The sequence below is a fragment of the Eupeodes corollae genome, chromosome 1 (assembly GCF_945859685.1).
Source record: "Eupeodes corollae chromosome 1, idEupCoro1.1, whole genome shotgun sequence".
In the NCBI taxonomy this organism is placed as follows: Eukaryota; Metazoa; Arthropoda; class Insecta; order Diptera; family Syrphidae; genus Eupeodes; species Eupeodes corollae.
This window is the reverse complement of record NC_079147.1, coordinates 22,156,312-22,167,366: the sequence shown is the minus strand read 5'-3', so window position 1 is coordinate 22,167,366 and position 11,055 is coordinate 22,156,312. Positions and strand designations below refer to the sequence as shown.

Genomic DNA, 11,055 nt, shown 5'->3' with positions numbered 1-11,055 from the left:
AACAAATAGTGAATTATGTTTATATTTCATTCTTCTGCTAAAGTTCTTGATAAAATTCTCAGAAATCTTAGAAATATAAACTTGCCAAATAATTCGAGCATTTCACTTTTCACAAAAGCTTATCTCATTGAACAACACTTATTAGAATCCACTGTGTTCCCAACCCAAATGGACAACTCAAAATGTCAACAAAAACAACAAAAAAAAACATGACTCAAAACAAACAGACCTGATTTAATTTCCAAACTTCAGTTTTCAAGATAAGTCAAAATCAAAACTTGAAAACCAAAGCCTTCGCAGCCGCACTTTAAATATTAAACAAAAAAAATGCAAAATCCTTATTATTTTATTTGCCCATACAACAATTGTTGTATTCAATAAACTATACAAAGTCATAAAAGTCGTATTTTCAAAAATATATTATTTAAAATCTTCCATTGGGATAATCTCCGTCTCTGCCAAAGATAAAAACAAATAGAAATGAACGCCGTGAATTGCCTTTACATAAACGGTCGACAACCCTTCACTGTTAGTGAACTAATGAAACTTGACTTCCTAAACCTTCCACTCTCCGAGAAACTAAGAATTCTCGAGCTAGGTCCACCTCGACCTAATTTTTCTGTTAAATTAGACAAAGAAGCCCCTGCCAATGTCAAGGCTAAAAACAATGACAAAAACTCTTCCAAGAAATCCTGTCAAACGATACAATCTTCGAAGATTTACAAAGAACTTGAGTGGGCTTGCGGTTGCGAAAAGAAAAAGACTTTCTATTGTTATCCTTGTTTGCTTATGGGTACGTCCTGCACCCAAAAGGGCACTTCAAATCCTAACCAGAAATTTATCCGCTACCATACGCGATTGGAGAGCCATATCAAAAATGCCTTGAATGTGGCATTGATGGGCAAGGTAAGTAGTGAGGTCATGTTTTCATTGAACGAATTCAAAACACCCTCTCGCTACAGACAGTCAGCTTAAACAAATCCTCGGAAAACGGAATTCACAAAACCCACAATGAGAACGTCCGTAGGAATCGGCAACTCCTGCTCCGAATAGTCAAAGCCTTCGTAGAGCATTCCGATCTGTACGAATACGTCTTGAACGGTGAATGCAGTTGGAACACCAAACTCGAACCCTGCAGTCTCATGGAAGTTATCTTCAAGGTTGATGGCACACTTAAGGAATGCTACGAGTATTCCCCGTTCTTCAAACACATCATTCCCCAGGATCTTCAAGCGCAAATCTTGAAAGCCGCACTGCATTTGTACCAGTCCAAAGTTTTAGAAGAGGTGAATGCGGCCAAATTTATAGCCATCATAACCGAAGAGACGACAGACCTTGTACAGAAAGACCAAATGGTACTGATCCTAAGATACATCCTCGACAATCGGGTGGTCGAGAGGTTCTGGACGCTGCTCAAGCCTCCGGAAAGGAATCCCAAGGCGGTAACTGATTGCATTTTAGCCGAACTTAACATGATTCTCCCCACGCACAAGGACAAGCTCATCGCTCAATCACACATTGGCGGAGTGGTGTTCGGCCCTCTCATTGCCGACCTCCACAGACTGATAACGTTGGAGTACAGGAATGCCATCTATGTCCACTACCACGCCTACAAACTGACCGAGGTGATGGAGCGCGCTGTTTGCCAGAACAGTCGAGTTAGAGACTTCTTTGCGAACCTCGACGGGATTTATGGCTTCTTCGAGAAGAACCCAAGGATACTGCAAGCCTTCTTCGAATCGACGCCGCTCTATTGCGAGGGAAGCTTCGAAAAGGGTTCTTTGGTGTTTATCTACGAGAACAAATGCGAAATCTTGAACTTCATGATCGTACTGCACACGGATCTGGATTCTTCGCCTCAGTACATCAGAGAGGCGGACGTTTGTGAGAAACTGCTGACAAACGACGGATTCATGTACTTCCTGTCGTTCTTCTACTACCTTATGGCCGACGTCAACGTATTCTATGTCGGTCTGCAGAACTCTTTTGTGGACTCGATAAAGATTGCCGAGGGTATCAATGAATTTCTGGACGAAATTCGGAAAACCAAAGACGCCATCGCTGTGGAGAACAGCGACAATGATGACAAGACCAGCGAAGCCTTTATGCGAGCCTTCGCAAAGATCGAGGTATGCAATGTAATTCTGAAAGAAATCCAGGAGCGCTTTAGCTTCACCAATCACTGGGAGGCACATATTCTCTTCAAATCGGAGCAGTACTACAAATTCCATGGGAATTTCCCTGACAACATCCTACAGAATGCAATCGAGTACTTTAAATTCCAGTTTCCGGACAAACTCCGCGTGGAATTGCAGACTTTGTACACACGCACGGATTTGATGATCTGCAGGAATGCCCACGACTTGCTGTGGGCGTTCCACAAGTACAGGCTGACTTCAGTGTTCGAGAAGACAACTGCACTGCTTCATGTAATTCTTACCATACCGACGATGCTGCTGGAGGCGGAGGGCAAGATTTGTGCGGTGAAGAGAGTGCGACGGGCTGTAGCCTTGTCATCGAATCAGAGTTCCAAACCAGCGACAGCCTTGACAATGCTTCTTGCGGAGCGAGAAGCATTGTTGTCCTTCCCAGACCTTGCAGAATCTCTCATAGACGTTTATGTGAAACAGGAACGCCATCAGAATGAGTTTACCTATTGCTAAGTCAATTTATGTAATTTTGTCAATTTTTAAATCAAGTCAATTCTTTTAGAGCATGAGATTTAAGTCCAGTTATTTTTGTTTAGTCATTGAATCTCGTGAGTTTATGTTTAAGAAAAAAATTATTGTACACAATTTTACCAAAACAAATAAAGATAAGGTCAGTTTTTTTTAGTTTTAACAACAAACAACTTTTTGGTTTTATTTCTTGACCATTTACTTAACATTTTCGTCCTACTTGGGATCTGTTGGAAGCTTGAAGCCAACCAAGTCGGCGGTTTCTTTTACCGATCTTTCGCCCCTCCCATGAAATTCCTTATGCAATTCGTTGTGTTTTCTCAAACTAGTCAAGTAGGTGAGATATGTCTGGCCCAAGAAATTTACTTCGTCGCGTGCCTTGCAGAGTTGCTGGTCGGTTGTTTGGTATTTCTTGTACTGGGCCAAGATGTACCGGGCAGCGAGGTTATCCTTGATGCAACCATTTGGGGATGCTTGACGCAGTTCACTGAGCAAAGAACGAAGAGTTTTTGAGGCCATTTTGAGTTTGTCCTTTAGAATTCTTTGGAAAATAACAAATTTAATTTTTATATATTATTTTTGTTAAATAACTTACTTTACTATGACGACGAGTGTTATGAAAACAAACCCCAATTTGACAGGTTTACTTGAGTTAGTACTGATATGTCAAATTTATAAGATTCTCGTTCAGGGGCGGATTAGTTGGGTAATTGGATTTGCAACTTAAGGCTGGTCACGTACTAAAATAGATAAATAAGTTTTCCGAAACTTAAAGCTGGTGTAAGTTGCAATTTTTTGAAAAAAAGATTTAATGATTTTGAAAAAAGGAACAAAATGGCCTTTGTGTAAACCATGCACAGAGAATATTTTTTGAGTCAGTGACTTTTATATATAAATTTACATACTTACATATCAATTTACGAAGTCCTAATTTAAGAATTGTTTTAGTAAGCTAAAAATTCTTGGAGTACCAAAGTACTTGTAGATTTTGTTAATTTTTCGTATAACAGACATTACTTACTAAGATAAGTTTTGATGCCATTTTAAATCCATTTTACTTTAAATTATAGCTCGGTCCCTAGCTAGATGTATCCAGTTTCGTGCTCCAAGAGGTCACTTTTCACTTGTGCGCACCACCTGATTAGCGGTCTTTATTACTGCGCTGTCCTGTGTGTGTCAAAGACTTTTCGGGCTGGAGCATTGCTTTTCATGAGCTCTACGTGACACAGCTTAGTAGTTGGACTTTTACCCTTCTGGCTAAGTCTACTTCGCTTTACAGCCCCTACAGCTCGTCGTACCATCTTCTCCTCCACTCCCCTTCGATGCATATGGGACCGTAGATCACACGAAGAACTCTTTTCTTGAAACGACCCAAGGTGCTTTCATTCGCTTTTGTCATAATCCATGCTTTTGCACCGTATAGCAGGACGGGGATGATAAGGGTCGTATAGCGACACTTTGCTCTTTCGAGAGAGGACCTTACCACTCAATTGCTTTCTTAGCCCAAAGAAACAGCGGTTAGCAAGAGTTATTCTTCGTTTGATGTCAGCGCTGGTGTTGTTTTCTGCGTTTACAGCGGAGCCTAGTTAGACGAAGTCCTTGACTATCTCAAAGTTACTTCTGTCGATGGTGACGTTTTGACCAAGACGTCGGTGTTGTATGTCCTTTCTTGACCACAGCATGTTATTTGTTTTGCCCTCATTAACCATTAAACCCTTTTTGCAGCCTCTGCCTCAATACTCACAAAAGCCCCATTGACATCACGCTGAGTTCTTCCGATTATGTCAATGTCGTCAGCATAAGCTATTAATTTTACAGACTTTTGAAAGATAGTCCCTCTAGCGTTGACGTGTGAGCTCTGCACTATTGTTTTAAGTACGATGTTAAAAAAATCCCATGACAGCGCATCACCTTTCGAACTTCTGCTCATAGACCTCATCAGCAGCTCTAGTCCTTTTACGCCGTTTTGCGTGCCTGTTGTTTGGCTGCATTTTCCTACCGATATTACTCATCAAACTAGGGGTTCCTTGTTGGTGGCTGCTTAAAACCCAGCACATTAGAGTCGGCTTCTCTGATTGCATCTTGACAATGTTGCCACTGGTTTTTGATACATTGTTTTGACGGCAGAGAACTTTTTTTTTTTTATTTTTTATTCCACCAAAGATGTCTTACCTTCCTAGCTTGGCCTTAAAATCACCCAGGACAATTTTGATATCGTAGCTAGGACACTGCTCATATGTTTTGTCCAGTCACCATAGTAAATGTCGCAGTTTTTCATCCTGTTTTTGCCCGGCCCATCCCATTGAATTTTCTGGGTGGCTGTGATGTCTGCTTAATAGCAGTCTAGGGCCTCCGCAAACTCTTCGGCCTCATGTGGTCTGTTAAGGAACCTAACAGTTCACGTGCATGTCCGAAGTTCGTTGTTGTAATTCGGTGGCGTAGGTTGTCAACAGTAAATCCGCCCGTATCTAAGGCTTGTTGGTGCTTCACAACTACGATGTTTTTACGTGGCCAGCTCTCCAGCTAGCTAAATAACTATATCAGTCTATATCATATTAAGCGAATAATTTGCGAAAGTTCTATTAACGACAAGAATTACTCTTAAGGGATTTGAAAACACAAAATACTACTTTTTTCATAAGAGAACCATTTCAGAAATGAAAATACAGTTGTTCTGTAATTCAATTCAAACTCAAATTTAATGGGGAGGCCCTCTTAACACTTTTTTTTAATAAAAACCTTTATTAAATTATATTTCTGAAATGTATTTAAGTTAATAATAATTTTTTTTAAATTTAGTAGTAGTTGTGTTCAAAATATCTTTTTGTCTTTGAAAACAAGTTTTTTGAAGAGATTCAATGCTGACCTCCCCTTTTAGTCACGGCCTTCAATAATCTGTCATAATTTAGCTTGAAATAAATGCACCGAGAAGTTTATACGTCTTCTAAAAAAAATAAAATTTTAGCTAGAGCTAAGTACCATGCTTATGGAACACAATCAAAATGACATTTTGTCACTATAATTTATATAATAGACTCTATTCAATCCTTAAACGTATTTGCATTTCTCTTAATGTATATCTACGCAATATCGCAAAGGTTTTATGAAAAGGATTGTCCTCTTTAGAAGAATTATAAAGTGTTGCAATGGTTTTATAAATAGCATTTCCCCGTTTAGAAGACATAAAGTGTACGCAACTTTAAGTCTGACAAACAGAGTTACAAGAATTATTTTGACGCAGTGGAACCACAACCTAATTCAGTCCGAATATAACATGTTTTGTTTGTGTTAATCGGCAATCGAACAAACCTTAACAAATGTCAAAGTCAATTTCAAGTTGTTGTCAAATTTTATTAAAGAAAATATAAATTTTCATATTTTTGTTAATTAATTTAAAGAAAGAAAATAATTTATAAATAAAATGACTGATGGTAATAAAACTAAAGTTAAAAAATCATTCTTTATATTATGTATTTGTTTCACTTAAAAAAACAGATGATGTTATCAAAAGGCGTCTATTAATCGATGGTGATGGCACAGGCGACGACCGCCGGCTTAACATTCTCCTAAAAACATTTATCAAATGGTGCTCCACCAAGAATGATACTCCAGAAAATAAGTATATGACTTTAAATGTAAAATTCTATGTTAAACTTCTATAACCCATATTATTCCACAGTCAAATAATCTATGACCGTCTACTTGCCCAGTTGGCTCAATGCACCTTTGCCGCCACCAAATCACAGACAATCGAAAAGATGATCCAACAGGAACTCAAGAACTACGAAACCCTATCCAACACCATTGAGGCTAGCATCGAGCTAGCCAACAAGGAAATCGAAACCAGCAAGGCTGAGTTAGTGTTAGCTAAGAAAATCCGCAAAAATCGCATGGAATATGATGTTCTGGCCAAAGTCATACAAACCCAACCAGATCGTGAGGAGACTTCAAAGAAGCTTGAAACTCTCAAGACCGAATTGAAGAATCTCGAAGAGGAAGAAATCCGTCTTAATCGGAAGCTGGATTATAGAAAAAAGAATTTCTATCTTCTGATGCATTCAATTCGGGAATTGCAATCGAAGCTGAACGATAGCTCCAGCGAGGAGGATCAGTACGACGATGAGAGCATAGACCACATGTCCGATGATGAACAGAGTTTCTGGGACGAAATCAAGAGCAGTGTCGATTGTGTGATTCTGGAAAGCAATGAAAATGATACAAAATCTACAGTACCACCGCCAGAAGCTTCTCCTGGTCTAAAGTTAGAAACTAAGTGAAGAAAATGTGGAGTGTTTTGAGGAAATTTGAATGGAATTTTTATTTATAAACAACTTTGCAAATAAATATTAAGTCAACAACCTGTGTCCATGAGATATTCATTCAAAACCAAACAAAATTCGATCATTTTTGATTTCCTCGTCAAGTTCTGTGATATCCTTTTGCTGCTCCTGGGCCACTTTGGATTTCTGTTTGAGTTTTTTAGCCCTCTTTGTTCGCTTTACAACATTCCTCTTTGCCTTTTGTTTCTTTTGCTTCTCTAGAATCAAGTCCATCTTGGCTTTGTTCTTTTTCTGAATGAAATTCCTATCGTCGATGACTCTTCTTGTAGTCCGTGCGCCTTTTGATCCTGCTGGGAACGCACATGGCAGGATTTTATAGAAGTCATGCACTGCCGAACACAGTACGTCATCGATGGGAGTCAACTGGCGAAGTGTCATAAAAGCCAAATCACTGGGAGTCTCTTGCAGCAGGCTGTGCAAACTGATGCTGGATTTGCTGGTGGAGTCGTTCACCTCAGCATATAGCATCAGTTTCTCTTGGAAGCGGGGATTGTATCGCAGCAGATACCTGCCCGGTCCAACGTTGCTAAGAAGGCCGAGAAATTCGCCCAGGGAACCAAGTAGACGGGAAGTTTTTACCTTGTAGCGTCTTTCCAGTTCGAGTTCCACGTCCTCCAGGTGGAGGTTTTCTTGGAGGACAGTCTTAAAGGTGCTGGCGTTGATGCGATATCGTTGGATCGAAGAATCTGGCGAGCTGGAAAGCTGCAATTGCAGCCACTCTCTCAGGAGAGTGGCTTTGCTGATGATTTCACAGCCAAATTGGGGTTTGTATTCGAGTTTAAGGCTGTGGAATGTCTCTCTTGTTTTCAACAAGGAGTCTCTATAGCCAGGTCTTTTCCGAGAGGTTATATGGATTTTTTTGCTGTCGTTGTCTAGGTTCAAAGTCCATTTGGTATGACTCATAGAAGTCGTCGCTGGACAGCTCAAAGCTTTATTTTGACTGCAAAAAGGGGAATTCACGAAGTCTTCGATGGATTGTAGTTGGTAGGAGCCCTTGAAATCGGTAGCGTCAACTTCCGGGGGGCTTTCGTCTACTTTTGTTTTCAGGAACATTTCAGTGCTTATACTTGTTATCAGTTCAGCAGTGTGTGGTCCTGTGTTTCTTGACGGTAGAAGGTCATTTATATGAAAGACGTTCTCGCCGTCCTCTCTCGCAACAACCTCAACTACAACCTCTGACGGAGTGTCAATGTACTCACCAGCGCTGAGTAAAAAGACGAGGGCTTCGACTGAAATATTGTACTGCGCTTGAGTACCCACTTCTTGCGGTTCTTCAACACCTTCGCCATGCAAATGGAAATCTACGTATGCTTCCATGCCCGGCTTCATCTTTGAAAAGTCCAAATTCTGATCAAGTCGAGGAGGAGCAGTACGATTATCACCCACACAGTCAATGTCGGATATAGTTCCAAGAGTCTCTACATTCCCACATTTCTGTGGAACTGGAAAACCCGTGTGAATTTGAAAAATCCCGTCCTGGTGCTTCTCCATCAGCCGCTGCACTTCACGCTTATACAGAGCCTGATAGAGCTCAACGAGCATCAGACTAGGAGCGTATATCTTCTCAAAGCTAGCATTGTTGTATTGTGATAAGAAATCCAAGAACTCTACTTGCTCGGCATGCCGTCGTTCAGCTGTTTTCTCAAAACATTCAATCTGATGCGGGAAGATTTGTTGTTTCGCCTTCATCGATTGAAGAAACGCCAAACAAATCGAGTGTTCTTTGTAGCTCAATTTGGACCTGTTCGGACATCTGAATATTTCTGGCTTCAAGGAGATTGTATGGTCATACAAGGACTGATCCACTGGTAATTTATTCCGAGGATCGATGATTTGTTTTTGAAAGAAATCTTTGTCTTCAGGAAATTCCATTTCGGTGAAGATGGGCTCAATGTCGTTTAGTGAGCAGTAAAGCACATCCCAGGGATTGTCAGTGAATGATTTATCGAAATGTGACAAAGGAGGTTGATTAGGAGTTTTATTTGAATTAAAACTCATCTTGAATTCTTGTAGTTTTCATAAAATAAATAAAAGAAAAGCACGAGTTCTATTTTCACTAAACTAAAATACAAAAATAAATGTTTTGTTTTGATATGTGAGTGTGAAATGACGTTTCTTGAATGAGTATCGAACGAGTGTCGAAGATAAAATAAATATGTTGGTTCACATTACAGATCTTACAGTAGAGTCGAGACAAAGTATACCAAACAAGTAGGTCTCAATTAATGTTTCAGCCGATATATACGGTTTTCTTAGAATATGTTGCATTTAAATACTTAAAAAAGTGAATTAAGAGTAATAAGTCACAAGTTATTCGTAGCCAATTGTGATCACTTCTTCAACTTACTTACTTACTTACGATGGCACTACAGTACTTTGAGAACTAGGGCCTCACCCAACAAACTTCTCCATCTAGCTCGTTCTCTGGCTAGATGTCTAGAGTTTCACGCTACAAAGTTGGGTGAGGTCACTTTCCACTTCCCGGTTTTCCTCTACTGCGCTGTCCTATGGGTGTGGATTCGAAGACTTTCCAGGCGTGGGGATTGGTTTCCATGCGCTCTACGTCACCAAGCCATCTTCGTCGTTGGACTTTTACCCTTCTGGCTAAGTCTTCGTCGCTTTACAGCCCTCCACTCCCCTTCTATGCATACAGGACCGTAGATCACGCGAAGAACTTTTCTCTCGAACCAACCCAAGGTGCTTTCATGCTAGTCCATGGCTCTGCACCATATAGCTGGACGGGGATGATAAGGGTCATATATAGCGACATTTTGGTTCTTCGAGAGAGGGTTTGCCACTCAATTGCTTTCTTAGCCCAAAGAAAAGCTGTGTTGTTTTCTGCGTTTACAGGGGAGCCTAGGTAGACGAAGTCCTTGACTACCTCAAAGTTACTGTCGATGATGACGATGTTAAAAAAAAACGCATGAAAGCGCATCACCTTGTCTTAAACCTTTTTTGACATCGTTAGGTTCTGTTAAGTTGTTTATAACCTTTATGCACCACCGTGAATTCTCCATGATCATCCTACACAAACGGACGAAGTTTGGCAGTGATGCCAAAACTAGATATGGCTTTATACAGCTCGTCCCTGTAGATGCTGTCACATGCGGCCTTCAAATGGATGAAAAGATGGTGGTTGTCGATTTAGTGTTGTTGGTGTTTTTCCAGGATCTGCCGTAATGGGAATGTTTGATCAACTGTGAACTTTCCTGGTCTAAAACCACGCTGATAAAGACCTATCAGGTTGTTGATGATGGGCTTTAGACGTTCATATATTACGGCAGAGAAGATTTTATAGGCAATGTTAAGTAGACTGATTCCTCTTTTTAGTATCCTAATAGTGCAATTTATCTGTTAAAAGATTAAAGCTTCAAAAGATCCAGTGAAACATTAGTATGCAATCTTCAAATTGGCAGTAAACCTCTTTACAGAGAATGAAATTTTCCATTTGTCGTTCAGAAGTCTTCTGAGTTCCAGAAAAATTTTACAATTCTTTTATCAAGACAAAATAACAATGATTTGGATCGTAATTCAGAATAAATCTTTAGATTTATGGTTTAAACCCAATTAGGAGTTAGGTCGTTTGGGCTTTTGACAGGCAAAACGTCACGTAGTTTCAAACATCGGGCTTTGAGAAGAAAGTTTACCTCAGTTTAATTAAATATTTTTGAAAGAAAAGAGAATTGCAATGACAATACAGTTGTCAAACCATTACCTAGACAGAAAACAGATCAATTCGGGCGTTGTGGTCGGGCTAAAGATTTCAAAGCAAAGGCAAAGCCTGGGGTTACAATCCATATTGGCTCATAGGAGTCTATTGTGTGTATTCGATTTATTAAAGTCGGTGCGACCGAAAGCGGTTGTTGTGGAGTTAACTAGTATCAATTGGCGTTTTTTTTAGCTCCGGTTAGATCAATGAACTGTCAAAAAATCTGTTTTTTACCACAAAATGTTTGTATCGGATCTAGCACAGCATCAAGTGACTGTGCAAATCAAGCGAAGCTATCAATATTGTTTTGTATGGGGTCTTCCATTGG

At 40.0% G+C, this 11,055-nt stretch overlaps 4 protein-coding genes across 5 annotated transcripts; 2 read left to right on the top strand and 2 right to left on the bottom strand.

Moving 5' to 3' along the window:
* The first annotated feature begins 250 nt into the window (after positions 1-250).
* Positions 251-2,832, top strand: LOC129940696 (uncharacterized). The gene is made up of 2 exons (XM_056049120.1): positions 251-906; positions 963-2,832. The coding sequence occupies exons 1-2, from the start codon at positions 481-483 to the stop codon at positions 2,661-2,663; spliced, it is 2,127 nt and encodes a 708-aa protein (XP_055905095.1). The 5' UTR covers positions 251-480; the 3' UTR covers positions 2,664-2,832.
* On the bottom strand, positions 2,815-3,332 carry LOC129940697 (protein FMC1 homolog). Of its 2 annotated transcripts, none has more exons than XM_056049122.1 (2): positions 3,274-3,332; positions 2,815-3,209 (listed from the first exon to the last, which is right to left on the bottom strand). In XM_056049122.1, the coding sequence occupies exon 2, from the start codon at positions 3,195-3,197 to the stop codon at positions 2,895-2,897; it is 303 nt and encodes a 100-aa protein (XP_055905097.1). In that variant the 5' UTR covers positions 3,198-3,209; positions 3,274-3,332; the 3' UTR covers positions 2,815-2,894. The 2 variants fall into 2 exon arrangements, with proteins under 2 accessions (XP_055905097.1, XP_055905096.1); XM_056049121.1 differs by having other exon boundaries at positions 2,815-3,219; positions 3,274-3,326.
* A 2,633-nt stretch (positions 3,333-5,965) lies between these two features.
* Positions 5,966-7,040, top strand: LOC129941279 (THO complex subunit 7 homolog). Its single transcript, XM_056049871.1, has 3 exons — positions 5,966-6,109; positions 6,174-6,297; positions 6,358-7,040. Exons 1-3 carry the CDS (start codon positions 6,100-6,102, stop codon positions 6,953-6,955), a joined length of 732 nt encoding a protein of 243 aa, XP_055905846.1. The 5' UTR covers positions 5,966-6,099; the 3' UTR covers positions 6,956-7,040.
* LOC129941278 (little elongation complex subunit 2) lies at positions 6,964-9,091 on the bottom strand. Its single transcript, XM_056049870.1, has one exon. The coding sequence runs from the start codon at positions 9,014-9,016 to the stop codon at positions 7,055-7,057; it is 1,962 nt and encodes a 653-aa protein (XP_055905845.1). The 5' UTR covers positions 9,017-9,091; the 3' UTR covers positions 6,964-7,054.
* Positions 9,092-11,055: the final 1,964 nt, after the last annotated feature.

Coding starts and splice junctions, on each gene's coding strand:
- LOC129940696 (XM_056049120.1), top strand. CDS start 481: ATGAACGCCGTGAATTGCCTTTACATAAACGGTCGACAACCCTTCACT. Junction 907..962: donor ATGTGGCATTGATGGGCAAG/GTAAGTAGTGAG, acceptor CTCTCGCTACAG/ACAGTCAGCTTAAACAAATC.
- LOC129940697 (XM_056049122.1), bottom strand. CDS start 3,197: ATGGCCTCAAAAACTCTTCGTTCTTTGCTCAGTGAACTGCGTCAAGCA.
- LOC129941279 (XM_056049871.1), top strand. Junction 6,298..6,357: donor AATGATACTCCAGAAAATAA/GTATATGACTTT, acceptor ATTATTCCACAG/TCAAATAATCTATGACCGTC.
- LOC129941278 (XM_056049870.1), bottom strand. CDS start 9,016: ATGAGTTTTAATTCAAATAAAACTCCTAATCAACCTCCTTTGTCACAT.